General features: G+C 46.5%; 1 protein-coding gene across 2 annotated transcripts in view; it reads left to right on the top strand.

Moving 5' to 3' along the window:
• The first annotated feature begins 321 nt into the window (after positions 1–321).
• ASIC2 (acid sensing ion channel subunit 2) overlaps positions 322–21,714 on the top strand; it is a 1,082,534-nt gene continuing 1,061,141 nt past the window's right edge. Inside the window, exon 1 of one of the 2 annotated variants that reach the window (XM_071210499.1) lies at positions 322–1,708. In XM_071210499.1, coding sequence (XP_071066600.1) covers positions 1,154–1,708 — 555 coding nt within the window. In that variant the 5' untranslated portion in view covers positions 322–1,153. The remainder of the gene's footprint in view (positions 1,709–21,714) is intronic. The other variant, XM_071210500.1, reaches the window with a different exon arrangement.

Raw genomic sequence — 21,714 nt, 5'->3', positions numbered from 1 at the left:
ACTACGGTTTTACATGCTCTTTCTTTCCCATTTTCAGCATCTCCCTTCTAGAGACCTCAGCTTGGGTCTGACCTGGGAGCCCTCATTCGTGCACAGGAATGCTGCCTCCATCTGCATACCTGGCTCACCTGCCTTCCTGCCATCTATGGGGGCGGTGTAGCATGTCTTCACTTCCAGCGATGGTTTTCCACCTTGAGTGAGAAGCCTCCACTAGCTTCCTCCAAAAAATGCCAAAAAGAAACTTTCGTCCTCTCCCCAGCCCCCACCAGCCCTTTCTCCCTCGCCTCCCCCCCCACCCCCCCGCCGCCCCAGCCCTCCCCCGAAGCAGCCTCGTGGGAGTAGGAGGTGAGGGAGGCAGGCTCGCTCTGCTCCCTCTGGGTCTCCCGCTTCTTCCGGGAGGCGGGGGAGAAGCGCGTCTCCGGGTCTGAGCCCCTGCTTCCTGCCTCAGCGTCCCCGGTCCTCGCCGCCGTGGCCGCGCGCTGCCTCCTCTCCCGGGCGCTAGTCGCGGCCGCCGGCGTTTGGAATTCTGCCCAAAAGAGGGGGCCTGGAGGCGGAGGAGAAGAGGGACGGAGGCCGGCGGCGAGAAACGGGATCTGGAGTCCAAAACACCACCGGGAAAAGAAGGGAGCGGCGGCGGCGGCTCTGAAGGCGATGCCGCGCGGACCGACCGCAGTGCATCAGCGCAGCTGCCCTCACGTCGCCCCGGGAGGAGGACGCTTAGCACGGGGCATTATGCACTGGTTAACAGGCTCCGAGCCGCCGAGAGCGACTTGTTTTAAGCATTTTCTCCCTCGCTCTCGCTTTTAATCTTGTCTCTAGTGGCGTGTGTAGGGGGGAGGACTTTATTTCCATTGGCTAAGCTCTCCCTTCCCACCCACATCTCTTCCACATCACCTTGGTGTCTCCCTAAATAAAACCAGCCCTCCTTATCGCCTGGAAAAAATCAGGAGCTAGAGTTTGAATGGGTTTTATATAAACACTCACCCCTGCCAGTGTGCGGCTGGGCTCTCAGGATAAACTCACGGCGTCTGGCCTGATGCTTACCTTGTATTCTCTCTTGAACGTCAAGGTTTAAGCATAGCCCCGAGGACTGGAAACTCTTCCCTGAAATTTGATCAACCTGAAGCCAGTTGCGGAGCTGCACAGGGTCCCGATGGACCTCAAGGAGAGCCCCAGCGAGGGCAGCCTGCAGCCCTCTAGCCTCCAGATCTTCGCCAACACCTCCACCCTCCACGGCATCCGCCACATCTTTGTGTATGGGCCGCTGACCATCCGGCGGGTGCTCTGGGCGGCGGCCTTCGTGGGTTCCTTGGGCCTGCTGCTGGTGGAGAGCTCGGAGAGGGTGTCCTACTACTTCTCCTACCAGCACGTCACCAAGGTGGATGAGGTGGTGGCCCAAAGCCTGGTCTTCCCAGCTGTGACCCTCTGCAACCTCAATGGCTTCCGGTTCTCCAGGCTCACCACCAATGACCTGTACCACGCTGGGGAGCTGCTGGCACTGCTTGATGTCAACCTGCAGATCCCAGACGCCCACCTGGCTGACCCCATGGTGCTGGAGGCCCTGAGGCAGAAGGCCAACTTCAAACACTACAGACCCAAGCAGTTCAGCATGCTGGAGTTCCTGCATCGCGTGGGCCATGATCTGAAGGATATGATGCTCTACTGCAAGTTCAAAGGGCAGGAGTGTGGCCACCAAGACTTCACCACAGTGAGTACTTGGCTTTTAGCTCGCTCTTCTCTTTAGTCCTCTTGAGAAGTGGTGCACCGGTGGTCTCCTGCTTGGTTTGGGGTCTCTGTGCTTTGGCACAGAAGTGAGGGTGATGCCACAGTTGAAGGCCAAGAGGGTAGCCAGAGTCGTTGGAGCAAGCTGTAGGCAGGCTGCCTGTGGGATGGAGCCCTGTTGTCTGTTCTGGCCTGGAGGATGAGCAGGGGTGCTTGCCGTAGGGGATCGCTTCCCCAGACGTGCTGAGTTGGCTTCCTTCCATCCAGAGGGAAGAGGCTGGGTCATTGTCCAGGGCACTTGGTGTCTGAGCTGTGTGATTGGAACAGCTTGTCATTGATGAGGTGACATTTTCTCTCTTTCTCTTTCTCTCTCTCCCTGTTCGGAAGTGGCATCAGGCACCGCATCCTGTGGGCTGGGCTGGAGCTAAAGCTGCCCAAGAAGGGGGTGTGGGGCCCCAGGCAGCCTGGGTGGCTCCAGTGGCTTTGGGAGCTTGCTGGAGCAGGTGATGCTGTCAAGGTGTGAAAGCTCCTTGCTTCCTCTTCTTGGTGGATTATGAACTCCGTGTGGAGAGCGGACAGGCCGGGGACCCTTGGTCTCCATCTGATCTGCTGGCAGGTTGGAAGCAGAGATGCTCCAGGTGTTGGGGTCAGAGAGGAGGGCCTGGGTGGAGGCACGTGTGCACGATGGTCAGGTGAAGCAGACCCGGCTGGCTTGTCTGGAAGCTTCAGCTTGAAACTCAAAGCCTCGGTTTGCTGTATGTACACTCAGTTAATGTGGATACGAGGGGAGTGGTGTGGGAAGGGGGCGAGCAGCTGTGGGATTGGAAAGCCTGGAGGAGGAGTATAGAGCTGAGTAAAGAGGAAAACTGGAGGGGGATGTGGTTCACATTCAGGATGGGGCAGATTAAGGAAGAAGGGGAGGTGAGCTGTAGCTGGTCTCTGTTTGCCCAGTTAGTGGGCTCCTAGGCATAGCTTGGCATATAGGACAAACAGCAGCTGTGGAAATGTCCTTGCAGCCAGGCACGTCTGGGGCATGAGGGGCTGTGGTACCCTCTGGAAGTCCAGCATGGCTGCTTCTCCCATTACTGCTTTCGGGAGCAGTGAGAGCTTTGAGTCTCTGAGGCTTGAGCCAAGATGCAATTGTAATTGTGGGACGGCAGGTGCAGCGGTTGCAAAGGGCATGGGCTCTGTTGTCAGCACTTGTCTGGGGTCCTCCGCCTAATGAAGACAAGCTCTACTTTTCCCATGGTGCATCCGTTCCCCGCCCCCTCTCAGATTCACTGCCTACCCGCCTCTTGCTCTGAGTTTCTTTTAATGCTACAACTAGTCTCTGCCAGCAGCCTCTGTGCTTGCTGTTAGCTGTCTCTGATGCTGGAAAAGCCCAGAGTGCCAGGGGCATTGCCTCTCGCATCCTTATGTGCAGGAGCTCTGTTTCCTGGGGGGGAGCTATTTTGTATTATCTGTTTTAAACAGTGTGAGGAAGAGCACAGCAAAATCAGCAGTAGTGTATGTTAAAGATGAAGCATGTCTGAACTGGGGGCAGGGGGCAGCAGTACTGGAAGCTGATCTAAATGGAGCAAACTGGATCCTAGAACATGTAATGCACAGTAATGTCTTAGGTGGTTTGCAGGGAAATGGGGAGAATGCCTAATTCTTGGACACTGAAACCATCACTGTATTGCACCCCTTAGTGCCGTGGCAACGCTTGGCTTCACCACTGCACCACGCAGCTTGTGTATGCAGTCAGATATTCCTGTCTGCCTGAACACACGTGGAAAAGCAGGGCAAGAAAAGACAACCAAGAGAGGGTGGCACAGAGAGAAAGGACAATAAGTAGCAGACTCTGGACTGAGCTCTCAAGTATCCTCATGTCCAACTATTGGCTCCCTGTGAATTTATGACCAAGTTTCATTTAGAGGAAAAGGTTCTTTGACCCCTGATTTATACTTGGCCCATCATTTGAGTTTCTGTGTCCCATGAGGCCAAAGGTGAGGGTGTCTCCCCAATAGTGAGGCTGTCTTTGATAAGGCTGATTACTCAGTAAGTGGCAAATCATTATCCACTATTCTCACCAGGTTCAAGACTTATCTGCTCGAGTGTCCCTCCTGGGACTTAGCCTCTGTATATGAGATCCCCTGGGTTTCAAAGGTGATGAGCATCAGGGCTGCATCTTCAAGCTGGTCAGGAGAGTCCAAATGGGAACACACTGCAGGAAAGTTAGAGGAGGCCCCAGGTGGGAGGCTGAGCTGCTCCACCAGGGATCAGAGCACAGCCTGCTGAGCCTCAGCAAGCGGGAACCTGATGCTGAGCTTGCGCCTAGCCAAGCAGTGAGGAGTGATCTTGCCGACTCGCGCGGTCTCCCTGTCTCCTTTCAGCTAGAGGTGTAGGTGCACGGATGCTCGGGCTCCCACCCCGGAAGAGAACAGAGAATCTGGGCAGGGAGTTGCCGAGAAGCCCATTCACTGGCCTTCTCTCTTGTTCATTCTCCCCCGAGTATCCCTCTCCACTTTGGCTGATATGCTAGGCTCTGCCTGAGTTGTACTATGCTAGGTGATTTCTTTCTCTGAGCGTGTGGCTGAGTTATCAGAGAAGTGAATGTATGGGGGTGGTGCCACAGGTGGACCTCTTTTCCTGCTTTTTATAGAGATGGTGGGGGTGAGGCCTTAGGAGGCCGCATCTTTGGATTCTTGCACAAAGCTAGATGGGGCTACCGCTGATCGCCTCTTATTCACAGTGGGTGCATGTGTGAAGAATGTGGGGTTTGGGGAGAAATCCAAGTTAGAATTCCATCTCTGCCACCTACTCCTTGTGTAATCTTGGTCAAGTTTCTTAACTCAGTTTCCCCATCTCTAAAATAGGAACCGTAATACCTACTCCTCAGGGTTGTACTGATTGAGCAGATGAAGTGTGTGAAGTGCTTGTGTGTGGCTGGTGCCTGGTAGAGGGTAAGGCCTTTGCTTAGTGCTCCACAAGGGCTGTTGACTGAACCCCAGCTAGACTTTGGCTCTCTTGACTCCCAGTCCAGTGCTCTTCCCATTTTTCCATACTGTGACTTCAACAGCTTCAGAGCACAGGCAACTGCTGTGTTCCCATAATATGTTGAATTTTCACTTTTCTCAGTACTTATGTTCCTATAAGTTCTTCTGCCTAAAATGTCCTTTCCTTACACACCACCTTGACTTCCAGGTTCTAGCTCCCACTCCTAAACCACCCCCAAGAAGCATGTCCTGCCCCAACCCCTGACAGGCTGGGTGAGCTATGTCGCCCTTATGCAGCTTTATCGCCGCTATTAGGTTTGTTCATGCACAGTTATTCCTTTGTGGATCAAATAGAGCACCTACTGAATGCAGGAAACCCAGGATGCAGTGCTGATAAAGATAGGCTAGATCCTTGCCAGCACAGAGCCTATAGTCCAGCTCCCATCCTCTCCAGATGGGGGTTGGTTGTGAGCAGGGATCTAGTCTCATGACACACAGACTCTGTGTATAGCATGCTGAATACCGGGCTTGCTGACAGGAATTACCCAGGAAAGGTTTGTTGATTAAATAGCTACTTGCTCTTCCCTGAACTCACCCAGAATCCTTTTCTCCTGCACCTCTCTCTCCATTTGTTTATTTAAGTCCCAGTCATCCTCTAAAATCCTGTTCTAATATTACTGAAGCCTTCTCCCGGAAACTCACCACTCTACCCCACCCAGCTTCCATAATCTAAATTAACGTCTTCCTCCTCTTCCTTTGAAATTCTTCTGTTAGAGCAGACATTATGCTTTTCCTTGCATTGGAATCATGAAGTGTTTGGGCTAAAAAGACCTTAGAGATGACTTAATTCAGCACCTGAATTTTTTAACCACTGAGAATTTTCACACATTGCCTATTTCTGTCTTTCCTCCCTGTAAGACATGATGTCTTTACTTGTCTTCGTATCCTCAGGACCTAGAACTGCTTAGCACATAGTAAGCTCTCAAAATGTGCCTTCAGAGTTGTTTTAAGTATGTTTGAAGTTTTTATGTAGATATATGATATAACGTGAAATAGCCATTTCTAGGCTTCCCTTTTCAACAAAGGGAAGTTTTGCTCCCTTTCAACACTTGGGAGTACCCCTGTGTTGAGATTTATCCCATTATTGTTATTATTTTAATAATACAGTTTCCGATTTTAGAAGCGATCCATATTCATTGGAGAAAACTTGAGAAGTATAGGAAAGAATAAATAAGGAAGGAAAATGTCCATGAATATATATAGAATATATTTATAAAATATATATAGTATATATTATATACATATAAAAGCATTTTTTATTGTGGTAAAATATATACAACATAACATTTCCTATTTTAGCCACCTTCAAACATAACATTATTGTTATTATTTTAATAATACAGTTTCCGATTTTAGAAGCGATCCATATTCATTGGAGAAAACTTGAGAAGTATAGGAAAGAATAAATAAGGAAGGAAAATGTCCATGAATATATATAGAATATATTTATAAAATATATATAGTATATATTATATACATATAAAAGCATTTTTTATTGTGGTAAAATATATACAACATAACATTTCCTATTTTAGCCACCTTCAAACATACAATTCAGTGGCATTAAATACATTCACAATGCCATGTTGCTGTCACCACCATCCATTCCATCACCCCCAAACAGAACTCTGGACCCATAAGCATTAACTTTCCATTTCCCACCCCCATCTCCTGCCTCTGGTACCCTGTAATCTACTTTCTGTCTCTATGGATTTTCATATTCTCCATAAGTGGAATCATGCAATATCTTTTCTTTTGTGTCTGGATTATTTCATGTAGCAAGCATGCCAGATATAATTGTGCATGTATTATTTTGGCATTTTGGGAGCATCCCCATTGAACCACATAATGTGCACATGTGCTTGTATTCCTACACCTAAGAGCACACCTTCTGCTACCATGTCTGGTCTATTGCACATACTCCATCAATGTCAGATTGTTCTCTTTGGTCCCCTGGGTGTTCTCCACGGTGTTAGGAGATTTCCTCATAGGTCCATTTAGTGTAAACATAAAAGCTAAAGATACGTCTCTGTGGATCTGATCCATACCCCCTTTGCTTGCTATATTTTATCTCTTAGAAGCATCCAGGGATCATTTGTGAGAAGGGGTGGTAACTGCCCCTGATAGCTTAACCTCCTTGGATCTTAGGCTCACAACTCAATTTTATTATTTTAATTACTTTCCTTTGACAGTACTTTATTGATAATCCAGTTGTGTATTTATCTGAAGCCATCTTGGGTCCACTGCTTGTTGGATGTTTGCTAGGATACATCAGAGATGTGTTCTGTTGATATCAATTTAGGTGATTGAGTCCTGACCCTGCTCCTGGATGATGCCCAACTCTGGTTCTCCCACCATGCTCATCCACAGTATGGGCTTCATCTTGCTGCATAGACCCTGGCCCTCTCCCACCTGAGTAGTCTTTAAATTCTATGTCAAAATGGTCAGAATTGAATCTAATGGAAATTAGATTATTTCTCATACTCCTTAAAAAGTTGAAAGTCTTATGAGCTATGAGCCTTTAACTTGAGTGAATGCTTTTCCTTGGTGCTGGCCTTTGGGTGGGATCTTCTTAGGGTGTAGGCTTTCTGGAGGTAACACTTTCAGAAGTTTCTCTGATGTGGGAAAGGGTAAGACTATTATGATGACCCACTCTATCTATTTGCAAAGAAAAGCTGAAGCTACTGCACAGGTTGCTGAGCTAATGTCCAGTTCCCTTTTGGGTGAATCTTTCTCCTGAACGTCTTTCCCTGGGAGGTCTTTAATCTCTAGATTGATGAGAAAGAAGACCACCTGGGAGTTTATTGGAATTCAGAACTGGTTCCTTTCTCCCTCTCTATAGAAAGTCCTTCCTTTAATGGGGATATGAGTTCCATAAATTTCTCTGTAAAGCGAATCCCAGTTTATCACTGATTCCTCTAGTAAGAGCTGAAATGTGATCCCATTTTTTAAAAAATCCCTAAAGACAGAATTGGCAGGTTTAGCAACCAAGTCTGCTGCCAGCGGTGGTACTCCATAGAGTACGTATTGCCAAGTATGAAGTATCCCATTCCCTCCCTCAGACCAAAAACTATTGCCTAAGTCCAGAGCGATCCGAAAGTTGGATGTATGCCTTCTCTTTTATTTCTGAGTGTTTTTGTTTGATGGGGCTGGATTGAAATATCAAATTTGACCAGTAGGGGCCATTTGACCTATGACCTGTTATAACCTGAAACTAATGGTCTACATCACCCCTCTAAGTCTGACATTCCATAGATTACATTTTTCTGTGCATTTGACTTAAAACTAATCCAGATAGGTGGGGGTTAGTGGTAAATGGATAGCAGCTGCCACCAATACTCACAAGTCTAACATGTTTGTTGCTTGATACATGTGAAGCCGGTGATAGAAACCTGTTTATCAAATTGGCTTTATTTGGGAACAACATTCCCAGAAGTGTCATCCTTTGAATGCTAAAACATTTTTCCCTCTCCCAGCACTTATTTTCTCATGACTCAGGTACATTCACAATTGATGACTTCAGCGGCCATTGAAATTTCTACTCAGATGAAATAAAGCATGTATTAGCCTGGATTTATTGACCTCTCTAGATGGAGTTACACAAGTTTATAAAAGATAATTTGCCTCTCTGGGCCTTGGTTTTCCAATCTGTAAAATGAGGGAGTTGAACTCTGTGATTTCCGCTCTGATGCAATAACGTGATCAAAATTTATCTTCCAATACCACATTTGTTCACTCAAACTAAAAGGGGGGTAGTGTTATTCACACTATTTATTTATCAGAGGCATTTATTTATTTACTCATTTATTCACCTATTTGGATAGATCTGTAGAGTGGTGGGAGAAACACCCTGTGGTCACCATTAGATACACTGAGTGACTGCGGTTGCATGAGAGAGGACATGCGCCTACTCTTAAAGCCCTGTCCGTGGCCCTGCAGTGCCTGGCTGCAGCATATTGGTCTAGCTGAAAGTTAGCACCATGCTGGTCTAGCAGTTGTGAGCAGGGATCCTCCTGGTCTCATGCATAAGAATCGGCGAGGGCATCTGGGGCAGATGCTGTTGGTGTGCCACCCAGATCCCCTTTACTGCTGCTGTGGGTACAGACTGCTTAGGGCTGCCATTATCATTCTTTTCAGGAGAATTGCCCTGAGTTGACTGGTGGTGCTTCTCCTGAAGATGTCTGGGAAGTTATGGACCTCCCCACCACCTGGGGGCAGCCATTGGCCAGTGACAAACTGACACAGGAGTGCCAAATGTCAGCCATCTTGCCTTAAGACTCACAAATTATGGTGCAATTCGTACCCCAGGGCTCCTCATGAGATCAGGCCAAAGCTAGACTTCAAGAACTAAATCTTGCTTACCTTTTCCTCCTTCCCTATCCTGCTTCTCTCAGGCCTTTCTTTAAGTACTGCCTCAATAAACCACTTGTGTGAGAAAGCCCATCATAAGCTCTGCCGGGGAGACCAATCTATGTATAGATTAGTTTGGGTCTTTCCATTTGTTTGGTAACATGAAGGCAGGCCAAAGCATATGGACCTAATTCTGGCCTAGAAAGAATGAATGCATGCTTTAAAAATCTTCCTAACCTCAGACTTCTTCTGCACTCCTTAACTGGAGGCCTGTAAGAATTTTCAAGGAAGGCTTTTTAAGGTAATTCAAATGCCTCTCCTTCTGGTTAGGATTCAAGACTCTAGGCATGGCTCGTTCATTCCTCTCTGGAGGTCACTGCCCAAGATTGTCTGTCTCCTAAGTGCTGAGCTACCTCTGTTCTCCCAGCCGCTACTTACCCCTCAGCTGCTTGCATTCTATCTCAGGCCTCTACCAACACCAGCATTCTCATTTCCCAAGTCTGTGCCCTCTGAAAACTTCCCTCTCCCACCATCCCACCAGCCTTCACTTTCATTTCTTCCTGAACCTGCGTCTGCCTGGCTCCGAGCCATGAGGAGGCGGCTACTGCCTTTGATGTTGGCAGTGGCTCGGGCCCATCTATAAAGCAGGAGGCAGTAAGAGATGTTAGGCTGGCCAGGGGTGATGCTCCTCATATGTCACAGAAGCTATGAGTGATGAGGAGCAGACGGGAGAACTGAGGCTGTGTGGCCTGAAAAGGGAAGTGGGCGGCTCAGGGGCAGCATGATTGCTGTCTTCAAACACTTAGGCACCTCTCATAGAAAAGAAGAACGAGTCTTTCTCTGTGTGAGGCCAGAGAGCCGAGTAAGCACCAAAAGGGTGGGTAGAAGTTCAGAGAGGTGGATATCAGCTGTTTGGAAAGAGCTGTCCTGGGAAGTTGGAATACCCAGTGCCCTGTCATCAGCTCCAGCTATTGGCAGGGTTGTAGAGGTGGATCAATGTCAGGTAAAGGGTTGGATTTAATGACCTCTACAGTTACTTCCAACTCTGAGTGTCTTTGATTTATTTCCTTCCTAAGCAGATATTTGGGATCAGAGATGAAAGCCATTGACAGACTGGAAAGGCTGATGCGAGTCAGCAAATCCCATTTCCCAATACTTAGCTTTGTGACTAAGTGTTTCAGAAGCTGGGAATAAGAATGGCGCCACATGAGAATTCCTAGAGACAGAAGGGAGGGTGTTTCAGTTAATCTAGAGAGTGTGAGGAAAGTGTGCAGGTGGTGATAGTTGGGGCTGGAGTGGTCCCCCAAAAGTGGGTGTGCACGACTCTTTGAGAAATGGCTCCTAGAGGAATTTTTCATAACATGGGAGCTAGAGCTAGCTCTAGAGAGCAAATCTGGGTTATGGCTGGGCATGAGCTGGTTTATTGAAGATGGCTGGGAAGACTGAGAGGGGCACAGATTGAGACTTAGTCTTTAGCTGTGGGAGCTGGGAAGGAAGCTAACCTGGAGGAACCATGCCAGGCTCAGGGAAGGGACAGACAACACATGAGCATCCAGGCTACGGGAATGGGATGGGTATTCAAAGCATGAAAGGGCTCTGGTACTGGAGGCAATGACTTTTAGCCTCGTGGTACAGTCATGGAAGCTGGTGCCAGGAACATATAGTTTCCAGGCGTACTTGACCTTATGCAAATTAATAGTTTCCTTATCTATTAAATAGTAATAATCCTGGAATTTACTTCATAGAATGGTTTGCAAAAATTGGATGAAATAATATGTAAGACTTTTGGCATTGGTGCAGTGTCAGCTATTTTTGTTGTTCTTGTCCTTTTTATTATTAGTAAGGTGGGCTTGTGATAAAACATAGTGCCAGAGGATGCAGGAGCAAAATTCTTTTCTTTAAAAGCCAGATTGACATTGTATCATGACAATGTCACAAGAAAGTGTGGGGAGTAAGGCTGCAATCAAGCCAGGGCCCCAGCTCCTGCGATTATGGTTGGGCATAAACGATTCTAGATATCAAGACTGTGTAAAAAAAGATAACCCCTTCCATCTGTTAAGCACCATGTAGTTAACAAAACGTTTCAATAATTGCTACATTCTCTGAGTATATCCTCAATCCCAAGCACCATCCAAGGCGCTTTACCTGGAATAACTCATTCAGTCTTCACAACAGCCCTATGAAAATATGTTCTATCTATCGCTCTGCTTTAGGTATGGAAAAATTGAGGCTCAGAAAGGTTCAGTGACTTCTCAAAGTCACTCAGCTAGTAACGGGTGGAGGTAGAATTTGATCCAGGTCATCGGGCCCAGTTCCTCAATGCTTTGCTCGGATGCCCTTTGCGCTTCATAGTTACTCTGAGAGGCAAATGGAAAAGGTAATACTGTATCGGTTTCACAGGGGAAAGAAGGTAAGGCTCAGAGATATAGTGACTGGCACAAAGTACCTCAGCAAGTAAGTGGCACCGTCGGGGATTAGAGCTCATGTCTTCTGGTACCCTTTAGGGTTCCCTGCAAAGTCATCATGTTTTTTTTTTTTTTTCTGCAGGGCTGAGCTGAGTGAGGCCAGAGATTGATTCTTCAGCAGGTATTCAGGTTTTATCTCAAAGGGTTGGCATTTAGGCCCAGGGTCCTTCAATGTATCACTTCCTCTTCTGGAAACCAAGTGCCTGCCCATTAGTTGCTTGAGTGAACCAGAGCACAAGAGTGGAATGGAGGGGAAGTGTTAGCTGGAAGCTGTAGACCTCAGCTGGCCATGTAGACCTCAGCTGGCCACATAGACTCAGCTGACCATGTAGACCTCAACTGGTCACATAGACCACAGCTGGCCACATAGACCTCAGCTGGCCACATAGACTCAGCTGGCCATGTAGACCTCAGCTGGCCATTTAGATCTCAACTGGCCACATAGACTCAGCTGGCCATGTAGACCTCAGCTGGCCACATAGACTCAGCTGGCCATGTAGACCTCTAGCTCTTACCTGCAGCCCTTGCCTTTGTGTAGTTCAGCTGAGCATGGGGACGGAGGCAGCTCCAGCTTCCTGTGGTTGAAGGATGAATGAAGGGATTTGTGCTGCAAGAGAGATTCCTGCTTTCCAGACCAAGATCTTCCAGCTACAATTTCAGCCTCAGAGGACAGTGAGTAGCCCAGGTGCAGACAGATGCCTCTGGTTATGAGAGATGGCCCACCCCCGACCTTTTCCTTTAGAGAATATGCAGGAGGTTTCTGGTCTGGTGTTTGACATTGTGCATCTTTGGTACAGCTGGCTTCATTGGGAGTACAATCAGGGCAATGTGATTTAAACTTTACCATTTTAAGGGGGGAGACGGGCTTTGGATCTGTAGCCCTAATTTCTGCATACCCAAGCACCACATGCTTGTAAGCTGAACATATGCCTGTGGCACCCCGACCTCCCAGCTCTGCCAGTCTGTACCCCATCTCTTGTGCTTTCCTATCCAGACTCTTAGCCTAAGAGGGAGCAAGTGGAATGCCAAGCAATTCTCTGGCATCCTCTTCAGGAATGTGGAGAAACTGGAGAAGTTGCTTCTTGCCAGAGTAATGTTTGATATCTCTCTGGGTTTCTGATTGAAGGGCTTAGGGGCCGATGTTAGGAAACTACCACCAATTCCCAGATAGGCACATATGTCTGCCCTGCTAGCTTTTTCTACATCGACTTCTCCATTTTAAATCTGGCTCTGGGTGGCAGAGATGATAAGTTTATGAGAAACAGATGTATTTAAGGAACCAGGTGGCAAGGGCTTGGCATTGAGAGCTTCAACTTCTGCCTGTGAACCAGTGACTTGAATATAAATAGCCAATGTGTGCACTGGTGGACACGTTTGCAGGTGGCAGTAGAGCACAGTGGTTATGAGTTTGGGCTCTGGCATATGACTACCTGGATTCAAGTCCTACTCTTTGGATGACCTTGGACTAGTTGATTAATTCGATTTTAGGAGAACTAAATAATTTGTAAGCCATGTAGCACAGTAGGTCTCAGACTAAGTGGGTTTCTTCTCACGCTTCTTCTTCTCACCATCCCTCCCTACACACAAACTTTTGACTCTGAATCCGGCACTCACCTCCTTTCTGTTCTCTGAATCAGGGCCTTCTCTTGGGATGTGCTCTGGATGTGCTCTGCTGTGGTTTCTTCTCCCCTGTTAGACATGGCAATCGAGGGACCTCTCTTTGGAGCAGAAATAATGGGGAAGGGGCTCTAGCATGTCCACCATGATGATGTGTGGAGTTTCAGTTCTCACTTTCTCCTTGGTGGTCCTAAGTGATGCCTGCCCCTCTCTTTATGGAGTGTGAGAAGGCAGCCAATAAAAGAGAAGTATTTCCATGAATGGAAAGTAATTGTCTTCTAAAGTTTGGGCCAAGGCTGCTTCTGCCTTCCTGGAATGATTTCTTTGCAGAACACCTTCCATCCCCTGGGCCTGTTAGCTATTTCAAGACATTTTAAGTGGCTATTAACAAATGTTGAATTATGGCTGCAAACCTCTGGGAGCTCGAGTGACATTCACATGAATCACAGGTGAGCTCAGGGCTGCCACGATGGACTGGGATTAAACAAACAGGGGCCATTGTGCTCCCTGAAACGACAAGGCAAGAACACTTCTCCTTGGAGCCTGGGGGCTCAGGCAGTGTGCCTCTCAGAAGCAGAACACAGTTCCAGGGCACAGCCCGTTGCTGCAGGGCAGACAGATGCTCTCTTGTTTGCAGAGAGGCAGATCTGAGCTTGCTCTCTGGAGGAATTCACCAAAAATCAGCATGTTCAGGCATGTACTAGCCAAATTCAGGGTTATAAGTACCCAGCACATTGATTCAACAAACATTTACTGAATGCCTGCCTCCTGTGTTCTGGGCACTGTGCTAAGTTTTAGAGAAATTGACATGAATAAGGCCCAGTCCAGGATTTCAAGCAGTTTATGGTCTGTTGGGGAGGCTGAGTGGTAAACAAATAGATTATATTACCCTCAACAACCAAAGTGCACATGGTCCAGTGGCAACGTGGAGTAAGTTTAGAAAATCTTCCAAAAGGAGATGATACTCCATATGAATGTATTTTTTACTTTGGTTCAATTTCAAACTTATAAATATTGTAAGCCTAGTATGAAGAATCTCTATGTATCCTTCACCAAGAATTTTCAAGTTTTGCCAGTGGTTCCAATGAAGCCCTTTGACCCCTTTCCAGGATCACATCTACTTCTCATGTTTCCCTATTCTCCTTTACTCCATTTCTAAGTTTCTTCTTGACTTTCATGACTTCGACATTTTTTAATATTCAGGGTCAGTTAGTTTGCAGAATGATCATCAGCTTGGGTTTGTATGATGTTTCCTCTTGATTAGACCCTGATTATAAATTTTTGGTTGGAATACAGAACTGATGTGGGATGCTTCTCATTGCATGCTTTCTGGAGGCATCCAATGTCTATTTGTCCCAAATACTGTAGTGTTACTTTTATTACTTGATTAAGGTGGGGTCTTCTAGGGAGATACTTGGAGACTATATAAAATCCCATTTCTTATCACTTTTTTCACCCTTTAGTTTTATCATTCATTGATCTTTCTTTCCTGAATTATTACAGTGGTGCTTGCCAAATGGTGATTTTCCAAGTCCATCATTCCATTTACATTTATTAGTTGACTGTAAAATGAGGAGCTTTCTCTTCTCCCTTTTTATTCACTTGTTTATTTTTATCAGTGTAGACAAATAGATTTCTGTTTTATTCTATGGATTATAATCTGCTAATACCATTATTTTGAAACCCAAATTATCCCATATTTGGCCGTTGGAAGTCCCTTCAAACTGACCTCTGTATCCTTCTGTCATTTCTCTTTTATTTTTTGAGCACTTTCTTACTTTCTGGCACAGAAAAAAGTTCTGGGTTCATCTTTTCTTTTTCCTTCCCAGTGCTGGAATTAGTCATTTCTCCAATTGGTCCTGGTTCCTTTTAGTGGGAATGGTGTTTGGAAGCCAGATCCAGGGGCTGGGTGTGTTCATTGCTACTAGAAGGTCGCTGTTCCCAGACCCTTGGTGGACAGAGCTAGTATGTTTACATACACATATCTGTGTGTCTATCGATGCACACCAATACCTCCAATTCCAAGCCAACACCAAAAGGTTCATCCTAGCTCTTTCTATTTCCATATTAGTCCCTCCTTTCTCTAGCAGTAGGGAATTTGTCTCCCATTATCTACAAGTTATTTGCATATATGCCCAATTCTCTTGTATGGAACCCATCTCTCTATCCCACCAGACACTGCTTTGCTTGAGAGACCTCCTTGCATTGGACCAGTCCCCACAGGGCCACCTTCCCACTCCTCTCCAGTACCCTCCTCATGTGGGCTCTGGCTGCTGCCGGGCTGCCTTCTATTCATATTCAATTGTCCCAGGAACATTTTTACAGCTTTTTAATTGTATAAAATTTAGGATCTATTCAAAATACAATCAAGATTCATGTGTTGCATTTAGTTATTCTCTTTTAATCTAGAAAGAACCCCCGCAACAGAATACACACACACTTTCTTTTAACAGCTTTATTGAGATATAATTCACATACCATACAATTCACCCATTTAAGCATAAAATTCAATGTTTTGTTTTAGTACATTCACAGAGTTGTGCAACCATAGCCATAATCAACTTTAAAACATTTTCACCACCCCAAAAAGAAACCCCATACTCCTTATCCCTTTTCTGCATTCCTTCCAAACCCACTCCGCCCCCCCACCTCTGCCTCACACAAACACTAATCTACTTTCTCTCTCTCTTGATTTGCCTATTCTAGGTATTTCATATAAATGGAATAATACAAAATGTGGTCTTCTTTCTTTTAGCTTAATGTCTTCAGGGTTGATCTATATTGTGGCATGTATTGGTATTTAATTTTTTTATTGGAAAACGATATCCCATTGTATGGATATACTACATTTCATCTATTCATTCATCAAATGATGGGCATTTGGGTTGTTTCCACTTTTTGGCTATTATGAATAATGCTGCTAGTCACATCTCTTAAAATATTGAAATACTGCATTTTTTAAGAGAACAGACCATTTTTCTTATACAACTATCCCACATTATGAATCGGTGTGATTATTTTCTTGGGTTATCACTTAATCTGCTTCTCCATACCGGGAGTTAGGTTTAAAGACTTGAAAACTTTATAGGTGAAGCTGTGTATGTGAAGCAGTTATGTCCAGAAGGGACATACTGTATGGTTGTCCCACTCTTAGAGATGTTAGTTTTGATCATTAGGTTAAGGTGGCAACCTCTAGTTTTCTTTGTTGCATTATCTTCCACTTCATCTCCTATCATCAAATCATCTGTCACCATTTGTGGGATGATACTATGGCATGCTGTAAATATCCTGTTTGTTTACTATTTCACACAGTAGGTTTAGCATCTATTGACAAGTCTGATAATTTCATTAGAGATTTCAAAATCATGATTTCAAATTCTATCATTCTTTCCACAGTTATTAACTGACATTCTTAGTAAAGGAGAGTTTTCCTGTATCCATTGGGGATAAACGATAGCTCCTCCAATGAGGGCAGATTAAAAGATTAATTCTTGTCTTTTAATGGCCAGTTTTCAGCAGATAAGACTTGGTGTAAGAGCTGGGGTTTTGAGGGGTGATTAGTTCCCAGGTGGACAAGGGATCAGGTATGCACCAGAGATAGTCAAGGGATGGGAAAGAATGATGGTGGGGGGAGGGGGAGGGAAGGTCCATAGGTGTCCCCTCAGCTGTGGTCAAGGCAACTGCAGATTCCTTCCAGATTCCATATTCCTTTCTCAGACATGGTTCAATGGTCCAGAGCCTGGGCAGGGCTGAGGCAGAAGTGGCAGGCACCAGAGTTCGTGGGGCACAACTGTGACAGCCTGTTCTTTGGTATCTCTTCACTCCCTGCAGTTTTCCCTAAGTAGATGCCCAAAGTTGTGTTCCTTTGTGTGTCCGTACAGGACATTCAAACAGCAGACCCTCCTCAGTGCAGGTGAGGAATATGGGGTGGGGTGGGCGTGCTCAAGACATGGAAGTCTCACATGTGGATTCCATTTAAATAAACTACCTGGATACACAATGGCAGCAAAATACTTCCTGAGCATTTATTATATGCCAGGCAGTGTGGAAACCACTTCGTATGCTTTAACTGAGTCCTTCTGATAGTACAATAAGGAATGTACTTTTATTGCTCCCACCTCGTAACTGAGGATCGAGGCCCAAGAGATTAAGAAGCCTGCATGGTGTCACAGTGCCTGCTGTCATTCTGGATGCAAAGTAGGTGGAGCCCGGTAGGGCTCTCTGAGGGAATCAGCATCCAGTAGACACAAGCCAGGCTGTTCCAGGAACCCTTGGCATTGGGGCTCTGTTCCCCTGCAGCACTTGTCCAGTGTTCCGCCACAAGCAGAGGCAGTGTTTCCTCCATACAGCTTGTTCTCTGTCTGCCTTGCCTGCGCAGGGGCACCAATTATCTGGCATGCTAATGAGCCCAGAGAATTAACACGGAACATGGGTAATGATGATTTCAGTTGATGGATTTAAAGCTACCTTCCTGGGAAAATATAATTCAGTCTGTAGCAGGGAAAGTATCTCACAGTCAAGCAGCACGTGTTGGTGAAGATCTGAAATGTGGAGGACCAAGCTGCACATCTACATGTAGTTAATTTCAACCTGCAGTTCATTTGTTCATTTGTTTGTTCGTTCATTCATTCATTCATTCATTCATTCATTCATTCATTTTTCATTCCTGAGGGCTTGTTTTATGCCAGAGTGGATAAGGCAAGTCTCCTGCTCTCACTGGAATTTGATGTTTTTAGACAGCTGCAAATACATAAACAAATACTTTTAAATAGGACTGTTATGAGAGCATTATCTATACTGCTAATGGGGTGGGCAGAGGAGGGAGTGATTATTTTCAACTAGAGGACTGGGGACAACTTTATGAAGAAAGTGGCATTTTAGCCAGACATCCAAGAGTAGAATTTTGACAAGTGAAGGGCAAGTAAAGACAACCAAGGCCAGGGAACTCAGTCGATGAAGATATGGGGCAGGTGGTGTGTGATGTGCAAGGTGAGTGCTTGGGTAAAGTTGGGAGCAGGGATACCTCTGAAAAGGCAGGCCAGAGCCAGCTGTGAAGGATTCCACGATGTTTGAATATTGAAGGCAATGGGGAGCTAGTGAGGGTTCTGAGTGATATGATCACGTTACTTTTTCCAAATAATGATTGGCAGCAGACAATTGAGGATAGTTTAGATAGGAAAGATGCTGCAAAGATATGGTTTCTGTTTGCTTTGTTATTATCTTAAAATTAAGAGTCCTAGCTTTTATGAGACCTCTTACCTTTTAATCCTGTCTTTGAGACGCTCAAGTCCCTGGTGTGAATTTTGACTCTAAATGCAAACACTACTTCAGGTGGTAAAACAATAACATCAGCACCAACAACATCATCATCATGGGTTAAGAGACCTAATGAAGGCATACCGGAAGATTTAAGTTCATGATTCTCAACCTCGGCTGCACTTTGGAAGCACTGGGAGAGCTTTACAAACTACTGATGTCTGGATTCATCAGAGATGTCTGGGTTGAGGTCTGGGCATGAGGCTTTGAAAAACTCATCAGGTTAATTCTAATGCTCAGCCAGGGTTGAAAACTACTAAGAGAGCCAGCAGCCTGGGGAGTTGGAAACCAAACCGAGTCCTGGTTTGCTGACTGGCCTCCTCCCACAGAGGAGCTAGCCCTAGCTAGCCACCTTCTATCTATCGCTTGTCTTCTCTGCCTGCCGTGTTCCCAGTCTCAGCAGTCCTCAGCTGCCAGTTGGCAGGCCTCTTGGTAACCTCCTGGCCATAGGCAGAAGACGAAAGTGGTTTTCCACTTAGGCTGGTTAAGCTATAGCTGGCTGAGGTTTTATGGGCCAGAACTTGGAGTAATTGTGAGGTACTGCTCTTGGAACTATTAATCAAGGGTTTTCCTACTTCCACAGCAGGGGAAAACATCCCCCTTGGTTTCAGAGCTCTGACAAGCCTGTCTAAGTGTTCTCAAACTTGACTCTTGGGCTGCTAATCTCTCAGTGATGGCTTTGTGATTAACAATAGCTGCTCAGTAAGTCAGGATTCCGAAGTTCATGGCATTAGTCTTTGGCAGAGTAAAGATTGTGGACCAGAGGAGCCCTAGGGGGCACTGGCTGGGTGTGGGGGTGTGGGGCCCAGGATCAGAGTAAGGGTTGGGATTTGGGTCTCAGCTGAATTAATCTTGGGGCCTGCCCGAATGGAGAGACTGCTTCTGGGGTTTCCCAACTGGCATTGAGAAAATGGCCATGTCGCTTGCTGACCTACAACCTCTGGACACCTCATTAAAGAATTTAGGACAGAGTCCAGCTTCTGAGCTTTCATTGCTGTTCTGGCCTGAGCTGCCTTTCCCAGCCTCCTCTCTGCCTCTTTCACTCCCTTGATGAGCACTGGCTTCCTGCCAGGCACTTGGCTTACGTTATCCCCATATGAAGACAGGCACACGCCAGCTCATCTGGCCCTAAGGACCTGGTCAGCGAGTCGAGGGGGCTGTCCAGTTCTGGAGATAGGGCAGTGTGGCTCCTTTCTGGGGCTTTGGGCTATTTACCCACGTCATTAGCACTTAAGGGCAGTAGTTGTACTGGGGGTGGGGCGGCTGTCACAGAAGGAACTGACCATTTATAAACTTCCAAATGGGAGTAAATCATTTTTTATGACTCCCAATCCTCTGTACCAACTAGGGCAGCATCCCAGAAGCTTCCCAGTGTGTCCTGTTGGGGAGTGTCAGGCTTCCAGAGGGTGCTGGCCCAGGATGTTTCCCGTCTTTCCAGTTGCTGGAGGGAATGCAGGCTTCCTCCTTCGGTTTCCTTCCTCTTGGCTGGGACAACTCACTCTCCCAATTACAGGTAAAAAGAAGGAGCATTGGCTTTGAAGTTGTAAAATTGGTACCTAGAAGCTCAATCTAGCCTCTTCAGCTGTGTGAACTTGGAATGTCTCTCTGAGACTTGCTTTCCTAATCCCAGGACTTCTCAACCTCAGCACTCTTGACGTTTTGGGCTGGGTAGTTCATGGGGAGCTGTCTGGTACATTATAGGACAGTTAGCAGTATCACTGGCCAGTGGTGTCCCCCATGCTTTGACTACCAAAAATATCTCTAGCCATATCTTCGGTGGGACAAAATTGCCCCTAGTTGAGAACCACTGGTTTACCTGTAACTTGTAATGAAATTCCTATGTCACATGGTTATCCTTCGATGTCAATTAGTGTGCAGGAGAAAGCACTTGTTATTCATTTATTAAAACATATTGCTGCACCACACAGCAGGTGGCCCCTGGACAGGCAGAGTGGGGCCCAGCAAGGTGGAGGGTTCCCTTGGCCACCTCACAAGAATAGCTTCCCCTACTGGTGCCAGGTGCTACGAGGCTCCTCATGCCAGATGTGCACCAGGTTTGCTGGCACCTACAGTCCCCTGGCCTGTGGCCATTCCCGTGGGTGTCACCTCCTGGGCTTCTGTCCCATAGTCCAGAGCCAGGGCTGTTCCCAGGGGCATGGGTTGATTTCTGCAGCCAGCTCAGCAGAGCCCAGCTGCCCCTGGGCTGATTCCAGGGCCCTAAGGGTTCCCAGCCCTGTAGCTTCCCCATGCACCTTCCTCAGGGGAAAAGAGTTCCTCTATGCAGATGGGGTAGGGATGGGGAGGTTGCTGACAGTTCTTGACCATTGCTGTGGCACTCTTCCAACCTACCCAGAGAAACTCTAGTCTTACCCTGCACCATGTAAAAAAGATAGAAGACACCCAAGAAAAATCAAGTTCTTGGGAGTCAGTGACCTGAGTTCACATTTTCTCCTTGTCTCAATGTTTTAATCTCTAAAAAACAATAATAAAACTATATATATAATAATAACTATATCACAGAGTTAGTGTGAACATTTAATTAGATCAGATAATACATGAGCAGCATATGGTCTGGCCTATAATAAATAATAAAGTTTTATTAATTTTCTTCTCTCTTTAATAGATTATCTCAGTTGGTTCTCACAATGAAGGAAGAAGGCAGGGGATAAATTGGGGTGACTCCAACCAGGCCCCCAGTGTTCTGTTAGATTGAGGCCTAGACCCCTCTGCGGAGGTAGCTGCATCCCTGCTGAGAAGTGTCCCCCCACCCCCCATCCCCAGTCTAAAGAGGCCAGCTTGTCACAGGGCTTCTTGGAAGGGTGGTAGAAACATAACCTGTTTTTACCTGAGCCTTCACAGTATATTAAGTGAATTCCTGGATATACCTCAGGGGGTTGTTAAATGCTTTGCGGGTGAGGAATTTCAAGCTCGAGGAAGTTAAGGGACTTTCCCAAAGTCACACACTAGTAAATGGCAAAATCCGGATCCCAACTGAGGTTGGCCAGACTTTCCATTCCTCATGTTTATCAGGATGCCTGGCCCCCTGTAGAAGGCGTTTTCTTCCTCAGGGAGCCCCAACATCAAACTTCTGGGGTAGGATAGGGCACCTCTAATTCCAGAACATCATCTACCATTATCTCAAAAGTTCCCGAAAGCCCCCCAAGAGAGCCAGAGAGCAGTGGAGGGGCGAGAACCAGGGTAATCCA

This window comes from Dasypus novemcinctus, chromosome 21, assembly GCF_030445035.2.
Source record: "Dasypus novemcinctus isolate mDasNov1 chromosome 21, mDasNov1.1.hap2, whole genome shotgun sequence".
NCBI classification, from domain to species: domain Eukaryota; kingdom Metazoa; phylum Chordata; class Mammalia; order Cingulata; family Dasypodidae; genus Dasypus; species Dasypus novemcinctus.
This window is presented reverse-complemented; position numbering and strand designations above follow the sequence as displayed.